This window comes from Lolium perenne, chromosome 3 (genome assembly GCF_019359855.2).
Source record: "Lolium perenne isolate Kyuss_39 chromosome 3, Kyuss_2.0, whole genome shotgun sequence".
In the NCBI taxonomy this organism is placed as follows: domain Eukaryota; kingdom Viridiplantae; phylum Streptophyta; class Magnoliopsida; order Poales; family Poaceae; genus Lolium; species Lolium perenne.
In genome coordinates, this window is record NC_067246.2 from 34,880,428 (window position 1) to 34,907,084 (window position 26,657).

General features: G+C 48.8%; 2 protein-coding genes across 2 annotated transcripts; one reads left to right on the forward strand and one right to left on the reverse strand.

Moving 5' to 3' along the window:
• Positions 1–14,718: 14,718 nt before the first annotated feature.
• LOC127340763 (uncharacterized) lies at positions 14,719–16,122 on the forward strand. Its single transcript, XM_051366511.2, has one exon. It carries the CDS (start codon positions 14,794–14,796, stop codon positions 15,928–15,930), a length of 1,137 nt encoding a protein of 378 aa, XP_051222471.1. The 5' UTR covers positions 14,719–14,793; the 3' UTR covers positions 15,931–16,122.
• Positions 16,123–17,236: 1,114 nt separating this feature from the next.
• Positions 17,237–19,698, reverse strand: LOC127339075 (uncharacterized). Its single transcript, XM_051364973.1, has 2 exons — positions 17,429–19,698; positions 17,237–17,334 (listed from the first exon to the last, which is right to left on the reverse strand). Exons 1-2 carry the CDS (start codon positions 19,696–19,698, stop codon positions 17,331–17,333), a joined length of 2,274 nt encoding a protein of 757 aa, XP_051220933.1. The 3' UTR covers positions 17,237–17,330.
• Positions 19,699–26,657: the final 6,959 nt, after the last annotated feature.

Below are 26,657 nucleotides of genomic sequence, written 5' to 3' on the forward strand. Positions count from 1 at the left end.
AATTCCATCCTTCACATTTCCATTTTTATCACGCTGTGCGAATGCTTCCTTGGAATCCCTCCTAACTGGGCTCTGTGGAAACGCATTTTCTGCCTCCGCCGCAATGGCTCCCACAACGCCACCTATAACATAGGCGGCGTTGTTATCTGTGTCCGAACTGACGTTGATTATTTCGACGTCAAGTTTCCTGATTCTGTCCAAGGATGGCGCAAAAGGTGGCTCTACATTCACGAAGAAAGTGCCAACTCTGTGGAACACAACATAATCCCTTTCGACGGAAGTGCCAAAATTCAGCGCCGCCGTTCCTGGGACGCTGAAGCTTCCGAAGAAGAGAAAAAGGCGACAGAAGCACTTATGTCTCGTATTCATCAGCTTCAAAATACTCGAGGCAAAGAACTGTCTGGTGTTCAAATCACTGCCTACTTCCTTAGGATTAGAGTGCAGCCTCTTCAGGCTCGCAAAAATCCCCTTTGGACGTATTCTGGTGAAAACGACGCCAATAGAATCTCCAGTGATCTTTCTGCAAAGGACTTGGAGAAGTTGATTCGAAGAGTTTCCCGCTTGGCCAAGAAGGATCCTATTCCCTCCTCTTGTCGCGTGGAACCATACAGCTCCGCCAGTCCTCTCCCCGAGGTATTTTGTCTTCTCGAGTTTCTGTCTTGTTCCGAACTTTCCCTGCCTCTCATTATATTGATATCTCTCTAATTTTCCTTTTGTCGCTATTTTCTTGCAGAACCATCCTACTATGGCTTCCCTTCCGCCTCTTCCTGAGGATCGAGAAGTCGAAGAACAGGCTATCGTTGCCGAAGACACCCAAGGTTCTTCTATTCCTGAAAGTGAAGTCGCAGGTTCTCACAAATCTGCGGCTTCCCATGAAAAAGAAATTGAATCTGAAGCCAGCGAGTCGACGCAATCCCTTCCTCCTGCTGTTTCCCCAAAGAACAAAAGGAAAAGGAATGATGCCGATGATTCTGGCACTTCTAAGGCTGAAAAAGTTGTTCCTTCTCATCCGAAGGCAGCTTATGATCCTTATATTGAATCCCTCGTCAGCTCGTAAGTCATCTTTATTTCTCCCTATTTCTGTACTCGAAATGTTTATCTTGTCTTGCTTTTTATGCTGCCGATTTTTGATCAACAGTGATGACGAAGAAGTACCAACTGTTGACGTGGCTCCTCGGACAAGCACGTCACATACTGTACTTGCCTCAGACACGCTAGTTGAAGGAGAAGAATCCTCGCCTCCTCAACAAAACGTCGTCACCACAACTCCGCCAGCAAGCCCCCTTGCTCCTTCACCAAAAAGGACAAGGATTGAAACGATTGTTGAACCTGCCCCTCAATTGGGCAGCTCGTCGACTCTGCTCTTAGATGATGTAAGTTTGTCGATATCTATATTTCCTCTATTTTGCTTTTTCACGCCTTCACTCTCTTTTTCATGCCGATGTTTCTCTTGCTGTGTTCTTCTTTAACAGCCCATGATCAAAGAGCTTCTCCGCATCGGATCCCAATTTATTGGGTACCGTGAGTATGCTAGCAGAGCCGAAGGTAACAACTTTTAACTTGCCGTTTTTTCTTGACTTTTTGCTCCTGTTGCTTGTCGCGATTTTTGATCTTTCTTCTTTTTTTTATATCTCGACAGAGAAACTTGCAGAGGCCAACAAACGTGCCGACATACTTGCTCAAAAACTTGAGCAAAGTGAGGCGGCTCGCAAGAAAGCCAAACTTGTTGCTAGCGAAGCCAAAGCCGAGGCTGATGAAGCCAAAGCAAAAGCTGCTAGTGTCGAGGAACTGCAGAAAAGACTTGAGGATGCTGAATCTGCCTTAAACGAGCACAAAGCTGCACAAGCTTCTCGTGAACAGGGGAACCTCAAGCGCCTGAAATCACAAAGTCGACGCACTCACAGTAATATTATTGATCCCTTCTATTTTTATGAGAACCGCTGTTTCTTGTTGTTGACCAACGTTTTGTTTCCTTGGCAGACCAAACAAACTAAGATTTTGATCTGGAGAATCCTGTCGATGACCCTCTCCTTGACGCACTTACTTATCTGGAGCTTCATGGGTCCGAAATTCGTGAAGGCGTGGCAAATGCGAATGCAGGATTGTCGGCACTGTTCCCCTACTTCTTCCCGAAGAAAGAGGAGCCCCCGACTTTTCTTACCCTTGCCAAGATGTTCAGTTCACCAGAAGACCTTGGACTGAAGATGCGTCAAGAAAACATGAAGATTGCTGTCGAAAGCACTGTCGCTCTGGTTGCTGACAGCCAACAGACTGTTGATTGGACAAAAGTTGGCGACACCGATCAGATAGAGCAATCAAGATGGAGGTCGCTGATTAAGGCAGCTAAGCCCAACACGAAGAAGATCTTGGCCTATCTCGGGATCAAACCAGCGTCGACTCCTAGCTCATCAAGGCCGGAGGTCTAGTTGCATGCCTCTTTGTTTTTCTTTCTATGTTTCTTTTGCTCTTGTCGCCAAAGTAGTTATTTGGCAACACGTACTTCATTAGCTCCACTGTAATGCCTTTGTAATTATTCCGAAAGATTAATGAAAACTCTATCTTTTGCTTGTTGTTTGATGTTGTCTTGTTTAAATTTCAGTTGATATTTGATAACTATACTCCATCTTCCGCTCCTTCCAATGTTTCGCCTTCTTCTTCTCGCTCAAGGAGAACTCTTGCTGATGCTACACCTGTCGAAGATTCCTTGCCGCGAGAATTGGATGAACTTCGACAGCAACTTCAGTATGCGAAGAAGCAAACACTTGTGATGATGGAGAAATCTCGTAAGTCATCTGAAGCCGAAAAAGTTGCACTTCAGCAAGCTCGCGAGGCCGTGGCTGCTAAGGAAATCGCTACTTCCGAGGCTGAAAAGGCGACTACTCGAGAAAATTTCATGCTCGAGTTAATGAATGAAGCCAGTGCGGATATGTCGGGTATGCTTGTTCCATCCTCCGATATTTTCGTCTTCATGCTACGTCTCTTAAAGTTTTCTGCTCCGCTGTTTTAATAGGTTCCTTTACTGATGCTATTGCCGAAGAAGAGAGGGTAAATACTAGGACGAACCTCCTTGTTAACCTTTCCCTTGATCATGGTTCTCTGTTTTGGGCTACCCCGGAGAGGACCCGCCAGATTGTCAGATTTCAGGATCGCACCTCTCAAACTCGCGATTTCCTTGACTTCTGTACCAAGACCCTGTCTATGGTTTATAACTCCATGTTTCCTCGGAACGTCCAACCAAAAACTCTTCCTGAGTTAATGGAGAAATTCAAGGATGCCCGCAGTATCCATGATTTTGTCAGAGCTCAACTGATAGCTGGCGCCAGATTTGCTCTTATCATGCTTCAGATCTGCCACTCAAATCTTGACCTGACCCAAGTTGTTGCGAAAGTTCATGAAAAGGTAAAACGTCGAAGAGTTGGTGTCGACCGAATCAACACGAAGGTTTCGCCTATAGCCGAAGAAATGATTGAAGACCTTCTTCGGATGGATGCCGACTTTTTTGCAGATGGTCATTATGCTGATTTTCTTGGCGCTGCTCCTGAAGAAAACAGAATTACCCTTGATGACATACTTAATCATAACTAATTATTTTCCTTTGGTAGATAACTCTTTTTTGTGACCCATGATTGTGATTATATTGTGAAACAATCATCATATTTCTATATTTGTCTAGCCCCCGAGTGTTTCGGTGGCTATTTACTGTATTTGTATATTGCGAGGTTTTGAACCAAGGCATTTATTTAGTATGTATTTATGGCGAATATCAGCCCACGAGCTTCTTTATTGAGTACTATTTTTTATTGACTCACGAGGTATTTTAATACCAAGGCAAGGCTTTTCTTTTTTGAGGAACTATATTGAAATTCGTCGGGTCAGAGACTTTGAGCATGTCGATAAAGAAAAGTTATATTGACACTATCTTTATTATATTGCAGCACCGCGAGCCCGCCTCATTAAAAACCTTTCCCGGCCCCACTCGGTGCCCCGAAAAAGGAAAAGAGTGCGTCTGAAAACTTGCGGGCGTTTCAGTACATTGAAGTTTTACAAGGACTATATTTCAGCTCTAGGCGTAGAACCGCCTGAGTTGCGCCACGTTCCAGGGGTTTTGCTCCTCCACCCCTGTCTTCTTGTCTTTTATCCTGTATGCTCCTCCTCCGATTACTTCCGTGACAATGTAGGGGCCTAGCCATGGTGACTCGAGTTTTTCATGACTTTTTTGCGTGAGCCGAAGAACTAGGTCTCCCACCTGAAAGGATCTTGGCCGCAAACGTCGACTGTGGTAATTCTTCAAGTCCTGTTGGTATTTGGTTACCCGAGACAGTACTTCATCTCTAGCTTCATCAAGTGCATCGACATCATCTTCTAGCGCTTTTCTCGACACCTCTTCATCATATTCTACGACTCGTGGAGAGTCATGCTCTATCTCGATTGGTAGTACTGCTTCTGCTCCATGAACCAAGAAGAACGGAGTTTCCTGTGTTGCTGTGTTTGGTGTTGTTCGTATGCTCCATAATACACTGGGCAGCTCCTCTGGCCAGGTGTGTCGAGCTTTCTCCAGTGGCGCTAATAAGCGTTTCTTAATGCCGTTGCAGATGATTCCATTAGCTTTCTCCACTTGGCCGTTGGTCTGCGGGTGCGCAACTGACGCAAAGTGTAACTTGATACCCACTTATTCGCAATAATCTTTAAACTCGTGGGATGTGAAGTTACTGCCATTGTCTGTGACGATGCTGTGGGGCACTCCAAATCTGAAGACGAGGCCTTTTATGAATTTTACTACAGATGCTCCGTCTGGTGAATTTATCGGCTTTGCTTCTATCCACTTTGTAAATTTATCGACAGCTACTAGCATGTACTCCTTTCCTCCTGGCCAGGATTTGTGTAACTTGCCCACCATATCAAGTCCCCATTGGGCAAAAGGCCACGACAATGGTATTGGTGTTAGTTCTGCTGCTGGAGAGTGAGGTTTTGCGGCAAACCTTTGACACGCGTCACAAGTTCTTACTATTTCCTTGGCGTCCTCGATTGCTGTCAGCCAGTAAAATCCTGCCCAAAAAACCTTGGCTGCAATAGCTCGACTACTTGCGTGGTGGCCACATATTCCTTCGTGTACATCCTTCAAAATTATTCTTCCTTCTTCGGGTGTGACACACCTTTGCAGGACGCCTGAAATACTTCGCTTGTACAATTCTCCTTTGATCACCGTGAAAGCTTTGGAGCGTCGAATTACTCGCCTTGCCTCAACTGGATCATCGGGTATTTCTTTCCTGAGGATGTACGATATGTACGTCTGCATCCATGGTGTCTGTATCACCATGACCAGGTCTTGATCTTCTTCTTCCTCTTGCTCTTCCTTGGTAGCCCCCGAGGGTTTCTTCTCCTTCTTTTTTGATTTTGTCGATTTTGTAGATCTCTCTGTTATCTCTTCCCAAAATACACCTGGCGGAACTGCGAGGCATTGCGACCCGATGTTTGCAAGAACGTCGGCTTCGTCGTTGCTCAATCTGCTAATATGATTTACTTCGCATCCATCAAACAACTTTTCGAGCTCGTTGTACACCTCCTTGTATGCCATCATGCTATCATTAACTGCGTCACATTGGTTCATGACTTGCTGAGCCACCAATTGTGAGTCGCCAAAGATTTTTAATCGAGTTGCACCACAAGCTTTCGCCATCTTCATCCCGTGTATGAGAGCTTCATATTCTGCTTCATTGTTAGATGCGTTAGGGAACGTCATCCGAAGGATGTACTTCAGCTTGTCGCCTTCAGGTGATATGAGTACTACTCCTGCGCCAGCTCCTTCTAGTCTTTTGGACCCATCAAAGTTCATGGTCCAGGTTCTCGACAAGTCTGGAGGTCCTGTGTTTTGCAACTCCATCCATTCTGCGATGAAATCCGGCAGAACTTGCGACTTGATTGCTTTTCTTTTTTCATACGTGATGTCCCGAGGGGAAAGTTCTATTCCCCAAAGGGAGACACGACCCGTAGCTTCTGAATTGTTTAGTATATTTGACAAGGGAGCTTCATTGACCACTATGATCGGGTGTGCCGAAAAATAGTGGCGCAATTTTCGTGCTGTTGTGAACACTCCATATGCTAGCTTCTGGTACTGGGGGTACCTTTGTTTTGAGGGCGATAAAACTTCGCTGACGAAGTATACTGGCCTCTGCACGCCGTGGAGTTTTCCTTCTTCCTCCCTTTCGACAACTAGCACCGTGCTTACCACTTGAGGTGTGGCTGCGATATACAGCAGGAGAGGTTCCTTTTCCTTCGGCGCCACCAAAATTGGTGGTGTCGAGATTGTGCGCTTCAAATCCTCGAAAGCTCTGTCGGCCTCTTCGTTCCACTGGAATTTATCTCCTTGCTTTATCAGAGCGTAGAATGGTAACGCTTTTTCTCCCAGCCTGGCGACGAATCTGCTCAAAGCTGCGACTCGCCCAGTTAGCTGTTGGACTTCTTTCAACTTTGTTGGTTTTCTCATTGTTATGATAGCCTGTATTTTATCGGGATTTGCTTCAATCCCTCTTGCTGAGACTAGAAACCCCAGAAGTTCTCCTGCTGGGACGCCAAAAGAACACTTCGTCGGGTTCAACTTCAGGCAGAATTTGTCGAGGTTGTCAAAAGTTTCCTTGAGATCCTCGATCAATGTTGTCCCCTTTTTTGATGTTATGACGACATCGTCGATGTATACTTGCACGTTTTTCCCAATCTGTGTCGCCAAACACTTCTGCATCATCCTCTGATATGTTGCTCCCGCATTTTTTAGACCAAAGGGCATTGTTCTGTAGCAAAACACGCCGTAAGGTGTAATAAACGCGGTCTTTACTTCATCTTCTTCTTTCAATCTGATCTGGTTGTAACCAGAATATGCGTCCAGGAAGGAAAGACGTTCACATCCAGCCGTGGAGTCGATAATTTGATCGATCCTCGGGAGGGGAAAGTGATCCTTTGGACAATGTTTATTGAGACACGTAAAGTCGACGCACATGCGAAGGACCTTAGTGTTTTTCTTCGGCACCAACACAGGATTTGCTACCCATGTGGCTTCTATGAATATCTCTTTGATAAAACCAGCTTCTCGTAGTCGATTGATTTCTGACAGCATAGCTTTGCGGTTTGGTTCCGAAAAACGCCGCAAAGGTTGTTTGATTGGTCTCGCTATTGGATCCAAGTTTAGGTGGTGCTCGGCAAGTTCCCTGGGTACTCCTGGCATGTCAGCTGGACACCATGCGAAGATTTTCCAGTTCTCATGGAGGAACTCGACGAGCGCGCTTTCCTATGCGATATCCATGTCATTGGCGAAAGATGTCATCTTTTTCGGGTCTGTCGGGTGAATCTGCACCTCCTTAGAATTTTTCTCGGTATTGAAAGTTGATTCTTTATTTGGCCTTCCAACGTCTGGCAGCACGTCGTAGTCAGTCATACTCTTTGACGCCAAATATTCAGCTTGCATCCCGAAAGTTTCTGATAGCCGGTGAAAATCCTTATCACACTTATCGGCTAAGGCAAAGCTTCCTTTGACTGTGATTGGTCCCTTTGGTCCAGGCAACCTCCACAACAGGTATGTATAGTGTGGCACCGCCATAAATCTAGCATATGCTGGTCGTCCCAACAGAGCGTGGTATTGCGACGGAAAATACACGACTTCAAATTCCAGCCTCTCGATTCTATAATTTTCTCGGGTCCCAAACTGAACGTCGAGATTGATCTTCCCCAATGGATAACTTGGTTTCTCCGGTGTGATGCCGTGGAACCTTGTGTCTGTTGGTTTCAAGTTTGCTAAGGATATGTTCATCTTCCTCAATGTATCTGCATACATAAGGTTTAGGCTGCTGCCGCCGTCTATGAACACTCGAGAGACATCAAATCCCGCGATAACTGCTGGCAGAATAAGTGCTGACTGTCCTGGTCGAGGAACTTGCTGCGGATGATCTGCTATGGTGAAGCCAATATCTTGTCCTGACCAATTAAGATATTCAACTGTTGGTGGAGGCATTTTTCTGCCATAAACACCTGTCGTGAGATTACATTCTGAGCTCTATTGGACGGCCTTCCCTTCTGAATCCTCGACACCGCTCCGTTGGAGTTAGGATCAACATAAGGTGGTGGTGGAGGTGCTGCCGCTATTCTGAGCTGATGCCGATTGTCGTCTGTAATCGCGGGAGGAGGTGGCAAGTGAATCTCGCTTCTGGGTTCTCGAGGATTTCTCTGTGTTGCCCGCGCGTTAGCATTCTCTGCATACCGCAGCATTGCCTAAAAATTTCGACAGTCTTTCTGCAGATGCCCTGACTGTCTTTTACCGTTGCTGTCGAGGAAAAAGTGCATTTGACACGGTCCATTCATCATCTCTTCAGGGGACACGAAAGGCCTTGGGAACCTAGGCCCGCTATTTTGCCTGTTGTTGCGAGAATCATCCCTATTATCACCTCGCTGTTCACTGCTTCTCTGATAATCATCTCTGTTACTTCCTCTCGTGTTTGCCCGAAAGCCTGCCGAAATTTGCCCTGGAGCGTCATAGTTCGGGTACTGCCGAGGAAATCGTCGCCTCGGTTGATAGTTTCGACCACGGTCCTCCTCTGGCGACCTGTGCCGTTTGTTGTGGACAGCGTCTTCTCCGTCTGCCCATCTGTTTGCTATCTCCATTAACGCAGATACTGTCTTTGGATTGGTCCTTCCCAAATCCTCGACAAAATCTCCGCGCCTGATTCCTGCGACAGACGCATCTATTGCTCTCTCGTCAGATATATTTTCTGCCGAGTTTTTGATGATATTCCACCTTTGGATGTACTTTCTCATTGGCTCGTCTGGCTTTTGTCGACATGCTCTCAACTCCTCTAACGACGCAGGTTTTTTGCACGTGGATCTAAAGTTCTTGATGAACACATCCTCGAAACTTTCCCAGCTGTCGATAGATCCTGGAGTGAGTTTCTTTATCCAAGATCGTGCGGCTCCACTCAAATGCACCTGGATGCTTTGCATAGCTGTTGCCCTGGTTCCTCCTGTGAGCTTCACTGTCTCGAGATAATCAACTAGCCAGTCTTCTGGATCTTGAAGGCCGTCGAACTTCTTGAAGTTGTCGGGCAACTTGAATCCTGAGGGGACTCGAGTTTTTCGGACTCTCCTCGTGAAGCATGGTAAGCCGCACATATCTTCGTCGTTGAGCTCCGGAGATTGCCGATGATCCCTTCTACTTTGCCGCGCTCTGTCGACCCTTGCTTGTGCTGCTGTGTCTCTTGCTCCACTTGGTCCTTCAGGTGCTGCCGCTGCTGCTGCTGCAGGTCGTGGACTATTTTGCCTTGCCGCTCCTTCGGGAGGCGTTGATACAAACGCTGTCCCCATAGCTCCAACTCCTGCTACCGCCATATTGTATAGTGTTTCCCTTGGATCACCTGGAGGTGGTTTAGATGCAAGGATAAAAGCATGTGTCGCCATATACCCAGCCTCTGGTGTCTTAGGGATGATGTTTCCTCTTGTATCTATCGACATGAAAGACATGTCGAGGTTTTGGACCAAGTGCTCTCTTTCTGCTTCGGGTATATGTTGCAACCTTGATCTTGCTCTGTTCCGCGCCTCCCTGTGGCTATCACCCGAAGTTCTAGATTGTCGACTTAGATCTTCCCTCCTCCTGCTAGATGCAGAAGCTGCCTCCTTTCTTCTGTTTAACTCAGCTGTCTGTTTTTCCAATTCTCTCGCAGCTCGTGCGAGCCTATATTGATATGCTTGCAATTCCTCTGGTGTGGCTGTGGTGGCCATTGGTTCTGAACCGTTCATAGCTCTCGTGGCTCTGTCCCACGCTGCTTGCGAAAGCTGAACTCTGTCTCCCGGCTGCGGTCCGACGTATTTATTGCCCAGGCCTTGTCGCAGATTGGAGGGATCGACGTATGGATTTCCCAGATCGTCGAAAGCCTCAGATGTTTCCTCTTGATCTTCAATGGCATAAATCTGATGATACTTTGTACTCAGATCTATGTTGGGTTTGGTGACATCATCGTTGAGATTGATGAAGACCTTGCCCACTGTGATAGATTTGTCGATGAAGTCATAACTGTCGACATCGCTTGAGCCATCGCTTATATATGAGTCCGCAGATGACTCAAACGACATGTCGTTGAAGATCTTGGCGAGTTTCTCTCTTGCTCTGGTGCTGACGTAGCGTGTCGACAAAGTTTCTTCTTCTCCTGACTCGGTTGATGATGTATAGCTTGAAAAATCGGAGTGGACCGCCGACGATCCCGACGAAATAGGAATCTCGACACGATACGATCCCTCCTTCTCGACGTGGAAGTGAAACCTTCTGAACGTCATCTCCATGGGCTCCGCCAGATACGCATATGCATCCAAACGGGAGGGTGGGTGAGGAACAAAATCGACAAGACCAGCAGCGATCTGTTTACCTCGATCCATTGTGTTGCTTGCGGTTGACGATGTCGAAGATCTTGAACGTGCCATCGAGATCAGATCCTTACGCCTCTAGTTCCCACAGACGGCGCCAATTGACAAGGTATCAACTTGTCAATGCCTATGGATTGTAGGCTAGGGTTTAGTTGGAAGTAGAGGGCAAGTAGATCTCGAAGGTTTCAGCCGAAAAGTACTCGACGATTATGAGAACTAGGGTTTGCAACAATGATTCGATTGCCTCTTCGTCCCTCGACTCCCCCTTTATATAGGAGGCGGAGCCGAGGGTTTCGTTTTGCACAAATTACAAAGTCCGGGACGGTTTCTAACTCATCCCGCCAAATTACAAATAACACTTCCTATTACAACTCTAACTTTCCTTAATATATCTTGGGCTCCCGAATCTTCTTATTCTTCGGGTATTGGGCCTTCAATAAACCCCGGGTACTATCTTCGGCAGGCCCATTTGGGATGCCTATGTCACCTGGGGGTTCGGAGCAGCTGAGTGGGAAGCTACAAAGGGGCAATACATAAGACAAAGATGTGCAAAATACCTCAAGTATAATGACCTCATCATCTGTATCGGAATCGTTTGCCGGAATCTGAGTCGGAAAGTTACCGGGGCGCCGGGAGTGTGTTGGCCCCATCGGATGCGGTCCCCTTACGTAAGGATCCGGGTCCACGTCGTCGAGAAACTTGCGCTTGGGGGCGTAGCCGGGCAGCTCCTCCCTGGCGATCCGGATGCTTTCCGGAAAGCCCGAGGTCTTACTCGGGGCGGAGGATCAGTGCGGCTATAAGGCTTCAGCCCGTACTTCCTGTCAGGCCGCAAGGTGTTCCGGCAGATCTGCTTGGCCTTCAGGATCAAGTCCTTGGGGCTCAGCGAATGAGTGGTGATCCGGGTCGGATCCCTTTGACCCGACATCTGGCTCATCTTGTGAGCACGACGCTGAAGGGGCAGGACCCGGCGCGAGAGAAACAACCGGACAATGTCATCCGAGCAGAGGTTGGTCTCCTTCTTGGACAACTCGACGTAAGTGGCGACCCGCTTGGATTCTTTGTGGTTCTTGGGGTTGTGGAGCCAGTTAGTCATGGCCGAAGGCCCGAGCACATATTCCGGAAGATTGATAAAATCTTCCGGGCCTCCGTTCCGAACGTAGAAAAAAGATTTTTGCCAAGTCCGGACAAATTCCAGCCTGGCAAGTTTGAAGAAGACGCTCCCTTGGCGGGGCGAGAGGATGCAACCCCCGCACCGGACGAAGGGCTTGGGGTGCGGAAGAGTTGTATCTTGGATAGAATTCTTTCGGAGATAATAGAAATAGGAGAAGTTATCTACAGAAGGAGTGATACCGGCGTATCCCTCCATGAAAGCAGTAAAGGAAGAAAGGTAGAAGATGGAGTTGCCCGGAAGGTGATGGAGCTGAAGCTCGTAAAAATTAAGAAAGTGCCGGAAGAAGTCCGACACCGGAAGGCCTAAGCCGCGCTCAAAATGGGAGGCAAAGACAACATATTCGCCTGGCCGGGGCGCAGGCTCCCGCTCCTTGCCGGGATGCGGCAGAATACCTCTTCCGGTATACTGCGGAACCGGTAGAGCCAATCAATTTCGGCCTGGGTGACATCAGAACCCATCCAGGCCCCGCGCGTATAAGCATCTAGATCGACGCCGGCAAAATCAGCATCGGCGCCTTGGTCGCCGGCGTGCTCCTCGTCGTGCCGGTAAGCTGCTCAGAGCCACCGGCGTCTTCTTCTTCTAGTTGGGCGAGGTCTCCTCAAGCCCATCCCCGGGCTGATCTACCGAAACTTCCTCTCCCGATCGAGGTTTCTGGGCTCTCGCTATGCCGGGTGCTGGCGGAGAGTTCCGGCACGGATTCTTCGGATGACATTTTGTGCTAAGTGTTGAGGTTGGCTAAAAACAGATTTCCCTGAACCTACTCCTTCCCGAAGATCTACGAAAGGAAGAAAAACGAGAAGAAAAGGGGGATAAATACTCTACCACGCCAGTGATAAACAGCAGGAGCAAAGGAATGCGAGATCTGCGAGGCTGACCTGAGGGCGGCGGCGGATACCTGGAGGACAGACGGAGGCGAACGACGGCGGCGAACGGAGAGGAAGAAGAGGATGCCGTGTTGCAGAAGATGAGTGGTGCTGCGGTTCTTGACAAAGGTGAGCGAGCGAGCTCCGCAGGGCCCTCGCGCGAAGATTCGCCGGAGAGCTTGGGGCTTGACGGTGAACGGCGGCGCGGCGAACTCAAATGGCACTGGGCGCAGGAGCTCTGGAGGTTGAGGATGGAAGATGAAGTGGGAGAGTGGGCGATGAGAAGGAACCGTCGCGCCCCTTTATACTAAGGGGGTTCGTGGGCCGGGGCACAACCAGGCCCGCTCCACTTTGCTTGTGGGCCGCCACGTGGCGTAGGGGTACACGCGCTGCGGGCGGGGCGCCACACGGAGGTCACCAAAATCCGGTGCGGCCGCCAGGATCCGGTGTGGCGTATTAATTGCGCGCGCGCGAGTCGAAGGGATTTGACCCCTGACACTGGTGCGCCAGACACAGTGCACATGTCTCTGTGAGGCGCAGTTCCCAAGATATTCTCGACTTCGCCGAGGAGACTTTAATAGCGAAGCTACCGGAAAAAGATACCGGAAGGTTTGATTGAGAACGGTACGTTGGTCTAAGCCCGGCAAAGAAGCCAGAAGAGTTTAAATGGAAACCAGAAGAATTAATCCGGTACGTTTGGAGTAGGAACCTGGCATGGTCCGTCAGATAGAATCTGCCGAACTATACCAGCTTCGGGGACTAATGTCAGGGGGATGGCCCCCGGTAGGCCAAAGGTATGGCAAAGTAGCCATATTTCTCTTAAGATACCAGATTAAAGGTTAATCCGGATGGTTCATTTAAGTTGGTAAGTGCCAAGTTAAGGCATACCGGTATAACCAGGAGGGGTATACCGGAGTTCGGTAAACATAAAAGATACCGGAGTACCGGCATGAGTTTCACTGTAGCCTGTCGGCACTCTGGTCAAAGATTCTCCAAAGGACTAGAGGACAAAGATGAGCGAAGCAAAGTAGCTTTAATCGAAGCCCTGACGCCAAAGGATTAAGATGACGTAAAAGGTGCCGGAAGAGGTCATCTCCTCCCGATTAAAGTCAAGACCGGAGTCATCCGGGCAAAACAAGCTTTATAAAGTAGCTTACATCATACAAGATGACATTAGGGTTCCTTCCCTTGTAAGCCACCCTCTCCCATATATAAGGAGAGGGGGCACACCCCTGCGCGGGACGGTTCATTAGGATACGATCTGATAGAAAACATTTGTAGCAAGAGTTTGTATTGTTCATCTTCAACCTCTGGCCAAGGCCAAGTTCATCAATAAGATACAGGTATTCCACCCAAAATCCATCCTTGTGTTACCAAAACCCTCCCCCGAATCCTCTAGCGCACATTCGGCCCCAACTCAAGCCATCCCATGGCATCTGTCTGTTCACCACGACGACAGTATTGAATTAGCCCCTCCTATATGTGGGCTTATTTCATTGTCCTAGTCCATCTAGCGGGTGCCCCTATATGACGCTCTTAGCGTCTGAGATTCCACCGACGCCCGCATGGTTAGCAAGGTGGGCCGACACGCAGGAAGCTTCTTCTTCCTCACCCTAGGTCGTCGTCTTCCTCCCGCGAGCCTCCTTCTCCATTTACCTCCTCGACCCCCACCTCCAATGGCGGCCAGACCGCCTGTTGGCGCTGCCCACAGCTGGCCCCGCTCCCCCTCCCGCGGTGCCTTGCCGCACCGCCTCCTCCATCCGCCACCCACAACCGATCCGTCGCCGCCCCGGACCTCCCTCTAAACCTACCCACCTCCCCCAACTTCGGTGAAGCCCCCACACCACCGGAACCCTAAGTCCGTCGCCGGTGATTTCCCGCACCCCCGAAACCTTAAGATCCCGCACGCTCTACCCTAAGTTTTTGGCCTCACCTCCGCCAGCGACGCCGCGGCCAGCCGTGTCGTCCCCGTCTCCGGTGACATCCCGGCCTCGCCTCCACCAGGGACGCCGCGGCCTGCCCCGTCCTCCCTGTCTCCGGCGAGTTCAACTTCTTCTTCGATGAGCATCATCTCCCTAGCAGGCCAAGGCCCATCCCACTCCCTCTGTTAGCTTTGGCACGCTAACCGACGCTAAAGGCGTCAAATAGGATTTGCCCCATATGGCCTGCACGTTGAGTAGCATCCATCCATCGGGCCAGTTTAAGCCCACTGGCCGAATGGAAGTAGGCCGACGGGCCGGAAATACCACACGCGCGTCAACTCATAGACCTCAAACCCAAGCCGTCCTCGTCAACCCCTCCACATTTTCGATCCAACTTCCGTTAAACCCTAATCCTCTTCCCCTGTCCCTCGTCGGCGGCGCCATGACGCTCCTCGCCGCCATCACCAACCCCACCCCGGCCACCACCGCCGCCTACCTCGTGCTCACCCCTGCGCCGCCGCCGCCTCCGACCTCCTCCGCGCTCCCCACCCCGATCCCACCCACCGTCTGGTCCCTCGCCCCCGCCGACCCAACCCTCGCCACCGCCGCCGCCTCCCTCGCCACCGCCGCCGCCTCCCTCGCCGCCTCCCTCTCCGCCTCCTCCCTCACCGCCCCGCGCTTCCGCGCCCTCCTCGCCTCCTTCCTCGCCGCCTTCTCCCACTCCCTCTCCCTCCCGCCCCCCTCCCCCAACCTCCCCCTCGCGGTCCGCGCCACCGCGCCCTACCTCCCCGCCACCCTCGCCGCCCTCATCGCCTCCACTGCATCCCACCTCTCCGACCACGACATCGTGCTCGCCCTCGCGGACACCCGCGCCATCCCGCACCCGCAGTCTGACCTCCTCGCCACCCTCGCCGACGCCGCCCGCCCCGACCTCGTCTGCGCCGTGCTCCGCCAGGCCGCCGACCTCCGCGCCTCCGAGCTCCTCGCCGCGCTCCGCTGCTTCCTCTCCCCGGCCTCCGACGCCGCCTACGACGCCATGGCGGCCGTCAAGGGCCGCTGGAAGGACGCCGCGCTGCTCGCCGTCAGCAAGTGCAAGGACAAGAACGCGGGGAAGAAGGAGACCGCTGCCGCGCGCCAGGCCGCATTGCTGCTCATGATGGGGCACGACGGGTTCACCTCCCCTGAGGTCTGCCTGCACTACCTGCTCGCGTCGAGGGCCGCCGACTGCGTCGACTCCGTGGTCCTCGCCGCGGCCGTGGCCGAGCTGGACGGCGCGGAGGTGGCTGCCCTGTTGAGCTACCTCTCCAAGTGGGTAGGCAAGTACTGGAGGTTCCCGGTGGCGCGGGCCTGCCCGACGGAGATGCCGGGGCTGGAGCAGTGCGAGAGCGTGCCGTCGCTCGGGGCTGTGACCAGGGCTATGGGGTTGGTGCTGGACCAGCATTTCTCCCACCTTGTGCTGAATGCGGAGCTGCGCAAGGAGTTGTGTGCCGCGGAGGCGATGGTGAAAGAGCTGGCTGTCGAGGCCGAGTCTTCCGGTCCAATCCTCGACTTGCTGCACCGTATGCAGCAAGCTGTGTGAGAGATTCGAGTGTTTGCTTACACTTGGTAGTTCTGATATTTTTGTCTGGGAACTTTGGTTGCGGTGATAATGAACTATGTGCTCTAGAAAATTGTTGCCATCTTGCTAAATTGTAGTGTTTCTTCTCTTGGCATTTTACTTGATGTGTTGACACTATTCAACGGAATGTGTAAATGTAATGTTTTTCATATCCCTATATGTCCGAATATTACTTTGCACACCTGTTTTGTTATGCCTATTTGATTGGACCAAATTTTATTTTCCTTTGCTTGATGCATCTGAGGTGGTCAACTTTTCTCAACTAAGAAGCTTCATTCGACTGTTTCTTAAAATTGAGACTGAGATCAACTTCACGCAAGTAATAGTGATGTATCTTTTTTAAATTTATGATGAAAGATTGCGAGTTGATTGTTAGAGAGCTGGGCTAATCCTGAATTAGCTTTGCTATGTTCGAGAGATCACAATGTGTCACCCGACTTCATTTAATGATGGTAGTTGCCATTGTTCATTGTTTTGCCGATGCTTCAGTAATGTTCTAATACAATGCTGCATGTTTCTGGCTGGGAACCTGACGTGTGTACATAGTGATGCTGCTCCCAAATTGTTGCCATACCGCTAACCTGTGCTTGTTCACTTTGTTGACAATTTGCATGATGTGTTACTATCATTGAAATTTATACGATTCACAGACAGAAGCTTCAATTTTAAATGATGTATTCTTTGTTGGTAAGATAAAGGATGCCAGCATTGTAATATGTTCATAATCATAAGACTACTTGAAACCACCACTTGAAGACTGGCCAAGAACAGTCATATAACTGATGTTTGTGATGAAGAAAATTTGACAAATTGGTCAATGATTCACACAGAGGCAGGTAGTTGCAACAACCGGCACACATAGCTGCTGCCTTTTTTTTTCTCTTTCAAATATGCATAACCGGCAAAGCACACACCACAACCAGCATAGCTCTGCTTCTTGGTTCAGTTTCATAGGGAGCACGCTCAACCAAATCACACTCACACGCAGTCAGCCTTGATGATGCAGGCAGACACACACGTATAGGCAGCTGTTACAATTCCAAAAACATAGCAAAGCACTCATGAAAGCCACACACAAATACAATCTGGTGGACGACGCAAGGCAGACCTGTCCTCCACCTTATTGGGAAGCCGCAACACAAATATAGGGCGAGAGCCACCATAAGCTCACACATAAGGCATTGACAAGAATAAAAGACAAGAGCAGGGAGAGGCGATGTATCCATGGATGACCAACGGTCTCCCTTAAGGCCAGCAATCGAAACAGAGCACACAAGCAAACCGAACGCACGATCATCCAGCAGCGGGAGAAGCGTCCATCACTTGCACATAGCGATGGAAGAAACACAGCGGTGTAAATTTCACCTAGGCGATGCGAGAAAATGGTCAGTCACTAACTGAATACGAACAGGAGCAGTGCAGAACTAAAAGAGCAAAGAAGGATTCAGTAGTATCGTACCTGAGGAAGGAGACTCTGGGCAGTTTCTTCTTGTAGTAGCGCGAGTGTACGGGCGCCTCGAAGTGGTCCGGGCATTGGCCGGCGTCCCACTCCAGAGCGTCCCACACATCCTTCTCAATCTCTACAGCCGGCTTCTTCTCGCCTTGGGTACGGGCCGCCACGGATGGCAGCCCGCGCAGACTCCAGCATCCTCTGATCCTGATGCTCTCCAGCGCAGGGGCCACCATTTTTACCTTGGAAATCTGCTTCAACTTCGGGAGGTCATGCAGGTGGATAGTCGTCAACTTCGGGAATAGTACACCGGCGGAGATTATTTCCTTGGGGTAGAGGGGGATCGTTTCGAAGGATAAACCGAAACCCATCGCGGAGAGTATGTCCTCCGGGTACCATCTGTTCAGCTCAAAGACGTGCACAAGGTCACCGCAGCGGATGATGTGGAGCGTCTCCAAGCAGGGGAAGGAGGAGCCACACACAGGGATCATGAACTGGAGTCTCGGACAAGATTGCAGGTGGAGGTGCTGTAAATTTTTGAGGGAGCCAAAGGGTGAACCTTTACTCCAAATCTGGCGGGCCATTAGGAGATCTGATGCCCACAAGGTCTGCAATGTAGAAAATCCATAGCACCTTGAAGGGAAGACGGTATCCAACTTGGGGCACCTCTCCACGCGGCACCACCTGATGTAGCTCCACCTGCATATGGCGCCACGAATAGTAGCATGTATGGAGACATCGTGCAAATGCAAGGATTCAACAATCTCCATCAGCAGACCAAGTTCTCTCTCCAGTCCGCTTTCCACGTAGCAGCTCCCTTCAGCAATCTCCATATGTCGGTCCAACTTTGTAGCCGGAGGTTGCGGGAAAGCTTGCATCGGAGTATTTTCAACCATGCTAAGGACATCGATGTACTTGCCTGCTGGAATAAGCTGGTGCAAGCTCCCTTGATCATAGTGGTCAAACTTCTCGTTGTTGGTTTCTTCAAATTTAACAACCCCATCATACACGCGGGGTGAGGAAGTGATATGGATATTAAAATAAATATCCTCAGTTGGAACCCTTACTAAATCAGGAGATGGTAATAGTAATTTCTTCAAAGAATAAGAAATCCTAGCATCCAGAGCAATAGCATGCAACTGCAAGCCGAAGCATTTATCTGCGTCGATGGAGGGTCGAGGACGACTGATTCTAGCCCGTGTATCTATGCATATCAACTCCAGACTGGTCACGTGCAAAGAATTGATTGCGCGAAGGTGCTCGCATCCTATTAGAAAGAGCCGCTTGAGCCTTGGGACTTGCACCACCATGGTCTTGAAGTCAAGTATCTTGATTGCTGTTCCTGAGAGGTCCAGTTCCACGAGATTGTTTAGCCCACGCACAAACAGATTACCCAATTCTGTGCATCCTTCTAGGGAGATCTTGGAGGTCATGATATCCTTCTCATCTTCTGCAGTAGACGGGCGAAAGTGTTTCAGAGGTAGCTCAGTGGTTAGTGTACGCTGGGAAGTAGGCCCATAACCATCAAAGCTAAAGCACCTGAGGGAAGCCGGTAGCCGGCTAGGGACACCAACACTTTCCAGTCCATCACAGCCATCAAGTACGAGCATCTGAAGGCTGCTCGCTTTTGATAGGCTTGCTGGAAGATTTTTCATGTCACTGTTCCCCGACAAATCAAGTATTTCCATGCATGTCTTGTCTATAAATGAGTCATCAAAATCATTTGACGTCACCCATGGACATGTTAGTCTGGTTATTCGGAGCCTCTGAAGGTTAGGTAGCCGTCCTTGTAACTGAGCTGTATACTGCCAACATCTGACTCCTTCTATATTTAGTTCTGTAATATTTGTCATCAGACTCATTTTCTCCACAGATAAGATTTCATCCCAGTCTGTGTAGCGGAGGTCCAGCACCAAAAGGTTATACAACCATGCCCATTCTGTATGATTATGATTTTCTTCTTCACCTATTTTGCTAGTTGTGCAGTGGTCCAATCCAAGGAATCTGAGGCTTTGACACATTCGGAAAGGAGGTGATGCAAAGTTGAAGGCACAAGAACAGAGAACTAACACACCAAGGTTGCTGGCATTTTCAAACATGCCATTTGGTAAAATTGATGAGTGATTGAATCTTTCAAATGCCAAAAGTAAAGATGATGTCGTTGCAGGTATAGTCTGGAAGCCACTTATTTCCATATTTCTCGATGTGACTGAAATCCAACGATATGGCCCTTCCTTGTATACATCAGCATCTTTAACTACCAGAAAACGAGGCTCCATAGTAGTATATTGCATGTATTCATTAAGCACCCAGTCAATCAAAGAAGCATCACAGTCCCAACTTATCTCTCCATGCAATGTGTTACTAATATCCCTCGCTCTGTCACCTTTTATGATTCCATCGCATATCCAATAGTTGGAAGTATGAGAAAGCCAATCAAGTTTTGTGGCGATGTGAAAATTATAACACATAAATAACCCATAGAGCAAACATTCTGCGGCCATTGTTGGGTTGATGTCTTGCATACGTAGACCATGATCAGCAATGGTCGCAGCTTGCTCGTCCAGTAGTCCACGAAAATCTGCCACTCCGAAAACAGATGTGAAATCCAAATGAACGTGAGTATATCTTAGCTCTCTATCTTTCTTATTGTGTTGATACGTTGTAAGGGAGCTTCTTGTGAAGGTCCATAGCATTATGTTTTTGCCATATCTTGCAAACCAAGGAATACCAAAGGGGCCCACATCAATCTCGTTGTCACTTCCATTGAGAAAAAACATAACAAATTTGGTGGCACTGAGAGTTTGATCAATCACTTGGGAAACACTGTATATCTCATCCCTTGAGCTTTCATCAACCCCCTTAAAATCATCCTCTTCGTCTTGCTTATCTAGAATAGCCATTACAGAGTGGTCAAGTTCCAGTTCTCTTATAATGGCCCTCTGCACTGCTCTTCTATTTTTCCACTTTGAGCAATCTAAGAAAATTGTCCTGTCAAAGCATAGTTCCGGAACGGTTCTCCTGGTTCGGAGCAATGCTGCTACGTATCGAAGAATGGAAGAGGCCCCAAATTCAACCCAACCACCAATAAATAATACCTTTTCGCCACTACTGGATTTAAGCCTTTGGTAAATTTGTTCTCCGGCATGTTGAGCACTGTAGCATCCGATCTAAAGTAAAAATGCAAGTCAGAACATATTTGTTAGCTTACTATCGATGTTTTCAAGAAAATGGTCCTACTTTATTGATTAACTAAACAAGCACAGTAAACCATATGTGACAAAAATACAGTACAACTGAAAATAACAGTCTTATTTTTGATAAATAGAATTCATTAGTATCAATAAGATAGCAATAACACTCGGCCTCTGCACCAATGTAACCTCAAGGGTCATTAAAGATGCACACAGCCAAAAACACAAAAACAAAATATGAAAGCGAAATAGAATAAATCCCCGCCCAAGTGATCTGCGACTCGCAGTACTAGGAAACAACCACCACCATTGGCAACACTTGACTACAGAATAAATTCTCCAAACAGCGAAGCCTCCAGGAAGGGAACAATGCACAAAACATTGTGCTCACCCGATCTAACCACCAAAGTCAAATCATGGAATTTCACCTTGGAGAAAGCCTTATCAAAGTCCATACAATGCCGCCAACAAGGGAACGATGATGAAAGAAAGTTGTATTTGTGCGACGAGCTGTGAAGCATAATCTTCTCCCGCTCCATTGTGTCAATGTCGTTATCCGTCTCTGGCATCACTCAGCGGACTCAAACTCGGCCCGAGCTATCGAGCCTCTGACCTTTCGAGCGCAACCGCCTTGAATCCTGTCTTCATCTACACCATGGTAATCATGGTCGACGTACCTGATACCGACAAATGGTGGCGGCAGCACACCAGCTACCAGATTGGATGCCAAACTGGATTTGCGTTGAATCGGCTGTGTCAATCTTGATCTGCCACCACAGGTGAAGAGTTGATGTGCATGCCAGATCATGCGCGGCTGCATAGATTGTCGTGTCATTGCGGCATGCAAATGGCCTCGATCTTCTCATGTAAGTAGAAGAGAGGACCACGACGCACAGCCATGGTGAAGAATGTGTCCTCGATCTTCTATGTAGTGAGGAGCAGGAAAGACAAAAATTCCGGCCGTCTTCATCTTCCCGCGTCTCACGGATCGAGCCAGATTAGACGGGGAACACCTCCAGAATAACCACGATGAGGAAAGAAAGCTAGGGCAAGAAGAAAAAAAGTTGGGCAGGGATTTCTCATCGCCGCTGTCCGTCGTCGGGCGTCCTCCTCCGGCGATGGTAGGATGGTTGGGGCTGCTGGGCAGGGTGGTTGGTGGCAGCTGGGGGGGGGGGGGGGGTGTCCGGTGTCGTCCTGGATACGACCGAACGACTAGGTTTTCTTTTATGTCCCACACGTGTAAGTACTCCCTCCAATCTATAATAAGTGTCGGGTTTTAGTTCAAATTTAAACTAAACCTCTGACACTTATTATGGATCGGAGGGAGTATTAAATAACCAAAACACATGCACCGATTCGTTTTTGCTACAGGGAACCATCAAATGCAACACGAAGCAACAAAACTAACCATAGGATGCTAAATCTGTCACAAGTGCTATGGGATTCTATTTGATCACTGAAGAGAATCATTGTAAAATGGATATATCCATAGGGAGGTTTTTTTTTGGAAAGGGGTGGATGGCAAGCAAAAGTATCACATAAATGGAGAAAATGTGTGCAAACAAAATTTTGCTGACACTAGAACTAGAAACATTTGTTTACTGAGCAAGTGGTTCTACAAGCAGGAAGTGGAATTCAAGATCTTAGTTGGATATTCTGGTTTCTATCTTTCTAACGATGCAGGTGGTTCCCAATTTTGGAAATTTACATCACCATCCTGGTTGATAAGGGCCTTTAGTCCTAGTTTTGCAACCGGGACTAAAGGCACTCCCCTTTAATCCCGGTTGTAAAACAAACCGGGACTAAAGATCCCACCACGTGGGCTGTCGTCGGGGCAAATGACATTTAGTCCCGGTTTGTAATACAAACCGGACTAAAGGCTATTTCGTTAAAAAAAAATTATCCAATTTTATTTTTCTAATTATTTTTCACTCCCGCTTTTTTTTCCTACTTTTTCAAAATTTCTTGTATTTTCGTTATTTGACAAGTTTAGTCTCTAACTACACTTAATCTCTAGTCAAATTGCTTACTCGTGGTCAAATTTCCAGCTCGGTCACTCATCCTCCCTGACATAGGCATCCCAAATGGGCCTGCCGAAGATAGTACCCGGGGTTTACTGAAGGCCCACTACCCGAAGAATAAGAAGATTCGGGAGCCCAAGATATATCAAGGAAAGTCAAGAGTTGTAATAGGAAGTGTTATTTGTAATCTGGCGGGATGAGTTAGAAACCGTCCCGGACTCTGTAAACTTGTATAGCACGAATCCCTCGGCTCCACCTCCTATATAAAGGGGGAGGCGAGGGACGAAAAGGGAATCGAATCATTGTCTGCAAACACTAGTTTTCATATTCGTCGAGTACTTTCCGGCTGAAACCTTCGAGATCTACTTACCCTCTACTTCCAACTAAACCCTAGCCTACAATCCATAGGCATTGACAAGTTGATACCTTGTCAATTGGCGCCGTCTGTGGGAACTAGAGGCGTAAGGAGCTGATCTCGATGGCACGCTCAAGATCTTCGACATCGTCAACCGCAAGCAACACAATGGATCGAGGTAAACAGATCGCTGCTGGTCTTGTCGATTTTGTTCCTCACCCACCCTCCCGTTTGGATGCATATGCGTATCTGGCAGAGCCCATGGAGATGACGTTCGGAAGGTTTCACTTTCGCGTCGAGAAGGAAGGATCGTATCGTGTCGAGATTCCGATTTCGTCGGGATCGTCGGTGGTCGATTCCGATTTTTCAAACCATGCATCGTCAACCGAGTCAGGAGAAGAAGAAACCTCGGCGACACGTTACGTCAGCACCAGAGCAAGAGAGAAACTCGCCAAGATCTTCAACGACATGTCGTTTGAGTCATCTGCGGACTCATATATAAGCGATGGCTCAAGCGAGGTCGACAGTTACGACTTCATCGACAAATCTCTCACAGTGGGCAAGGTCTTCATCAATCTCAACGATGATGTCACCAAACCCAACGTAGATCTGAGTACAAAGTATCATCAGATCTACGCCATTGAAGATCAAGAGGAGACATCTGAGGCTTTCGACAGTTTGGGAAATCCATACGTCGATCCCTCCAATCTGCGACAAGGCCTGGGCAACAAATACGTCGGGCCAGAGCCGCGAGATAGAGTTCAACTTTCACAAGCAGCGTGGGACAGAGCCGCGAGTGCTATGAACGGCACGTAACCAATGGCTACCACAGCCACACCGTAAGAATTGCAAGCATATCAATATAGGCTCGCACGAGCTGCCAGGGAATTGGAAAACAGATGCAGTGAGTTGAACAGGAGAAAGGAGGCAGCTTCGCATCCGGCGGGAGAAGGGCAGATCTAAGTCGACAATCTAGAACTACGGGTGCTCGCCACCGGGAGGCGCGGACCAGAGCAAGATCAAGGCTGCAACACATACCCGAAGCGTAAAGAGAGCACTTGGTCCGAACCTCGACATGTCCTTCATGTCGATAGATACAAGAGGAAACATCATCCCTAAGACACCAGAGGCTGGGTATATGGCGACACATGCTTTTATCCTTGCGTCTAAACCACCTCCAGGTGATCCAAGGGAAACATTGTACAATATGGCGGTAGCAGGAGTTGGAGCTATGGGGACAGCGTTTGTATCAACGCCTCCCGAAGGAGTGGCAAGGCAAAATAGTCCACGACCTGCAGCAGCAACAGCGGCAGCACTGAAGGGCCAAGTGGAGCAAGAGACACAAAGAGCACAGGCAAGAGTCGACAGAGCGCGGCAAAGCAGAAGGGATCATCGGCAATCTCCGGAATTGACCGACGAAGATATGTGTGGCTTGCCATGCTTTACGAGGAGAGTCCGGAAAACTCGAGTCCCCTCAGGATTCAAGTTACCCGATAATTTCAAGAAGTTCGACGGCCTTCAAGATCCAGAGGATTGGCTAGTCGACTATCTGGAGACGGTGAAGCTCACAGGAGGAACTAGGGCAACAGCCATGCAAAGTATCCAGGTGCATTTGAGTGGAGCCGCACGATCTTGGATAAAGAAACTCGCTCCGGGATCCATCGACAGTGGGAAAGTTTCGAGGATGTGTTCGTCAAGAACTTTAGATCCACGTGCAAAAAACCCGCGTTGTTAGAGGAGTTGAGAGCGTGTCGACAGAAGCCAGATGAGCCAATGAGGAAGTACATCCAGAGGTGGAATATCATTAAAAACTCAGCAGAAAATATATCTGACGAGAGAGCAATAGATGCGTTTGTCGCAGGAGTCAGGCGTGGAGATTTCGTCGAAGACTTGGGAAGGACCAATCCAAAGACAGTATCCGCGTTAATGGAGATAGCAAATAAATGGGCAGACGGAGAAGACGCCGTCCACAACAAACGACACAGGTCGCCAGAGGAGGACCGCGGTCGAAACTATCAACCGAGGCGAAGATTTCCTCGGACGTACCAGAACTACGACGCTCCAGGACAAATTTCGGCAGGTTTTCGGACAAACACAGGAGGAAGCAACAGAGATGATTACCAGAGAAGCAATGAGCAGCGAGGTGATAACAGGGATGATTCACGCAACAGGCAAAATAGCGGGCCTAGGTTCCCAAGACCTTTCGTGTCCCCTGAAGAGATGATGAACGGACCGTGCCAGATGCATTTTTTCCTCGACAGCAACGGAAAAAGACAGTCAGGGCACTTGCAGAAGGATTGTCGAAATTTTCAAGCAATGTTGCGGTATGCAGAGAACGCTAATGCGCGGGCAGCACAGAGAAATCCTCGAGAACCCAGAAGCGAGATTCACTTGCCGCCTCCTCCCGCGATTACAGATGACAATCGGCATCAGCTCAGAATAGCGGCAGCACCTGCACCACCACCTTATGTTGATCCTAATTCCAATGGAGCAGTGTTGATGATTCAGAAGGGAAGGCCGTCCAATAGAGCTCAGAAAGTAATCTCACGACAGGTGTTTATGGCAGAGAAAATGCCTCCACCAACAGTTGAGTACCTTAATTGGTCAGGACAAGATATCGGCTTCACAATAGCAGATCATCCGCAGCAAGTTCCTCGACCAGGGCAGTCAGCACTTATTCTGCCAGCAGTTATCGCGGGATTTGATGTCTCTCGAGTGTTCATAGACGGCGGCAGCAGCTTAAACCTTATGTATGCAGATACATTGAGGAAGATGAACATATCCTTAGCAAACTTGAAACCAACAGACACAAGGTTCCACGGCATCACACCGGAGAAACCAAGTTATCCATTGGGAAAGATCAATCTCGACGTTCAGTTTGGGACCCGAGAAAATTATAGAATCGAGAGGCTCGAGTTTGAAGTCGTGGATTTTCCGTCGCAATATCACGCTCTGTTGGGACGACCAGCATATGCTAGATTTATGGCAGTGCCACACTATACATACTTGTTGTGGAGGTTGCCTGGACCAAAGGGACCAATCACAGTTAAAGGAAGCTTTGCCTTAGCCGATAAGTGCGACAAGGATTTCCACCGGTTGTCAGAAACCTTCGGGATGCAAGCTGAGTACTTGGCGTCAAAAAGCATGACTGATTACGACGCATCGCTGACGTTGGAAGGCCAAACAAATAAACAACTTTCAGTACAGAGAAAAATTCAAAAGAGGTGCAGATTCACCCGACAGACCCAAAAAAGACGACATCTATCGCAAACGACATGGATATCGCATAGGAAAGCGCGCTCGTCGAGTTCCTCCGTGAGCACTGGAAAATCTTCGCATGGTGTCCAGCTGACATGCCAGGAGTACCCAGGGAACTTGCCGAGCACCACCTAAACTTGGATCCACTAGCGAGACCAATCAAACAACCTTTGCGACGTTTTTCGGAACCAAACCGCAAAGCCATGCTGTCAGAAATTAATCGACTACAAGAAGCTGGTTTTATCAAAGAGATATTCACAGAAGCCACATGGGTAGCAAATCCTGTGCTGGTGCCGAAGAAAAACACTAAGGTCCTTCGCATGTGCGTCGACTTTACGTGTGTCAATAAACATTGTCCAAAGGATCACTTTCCCCTCCCGAGGATCGATCAAATTATCGACTCCACGGCT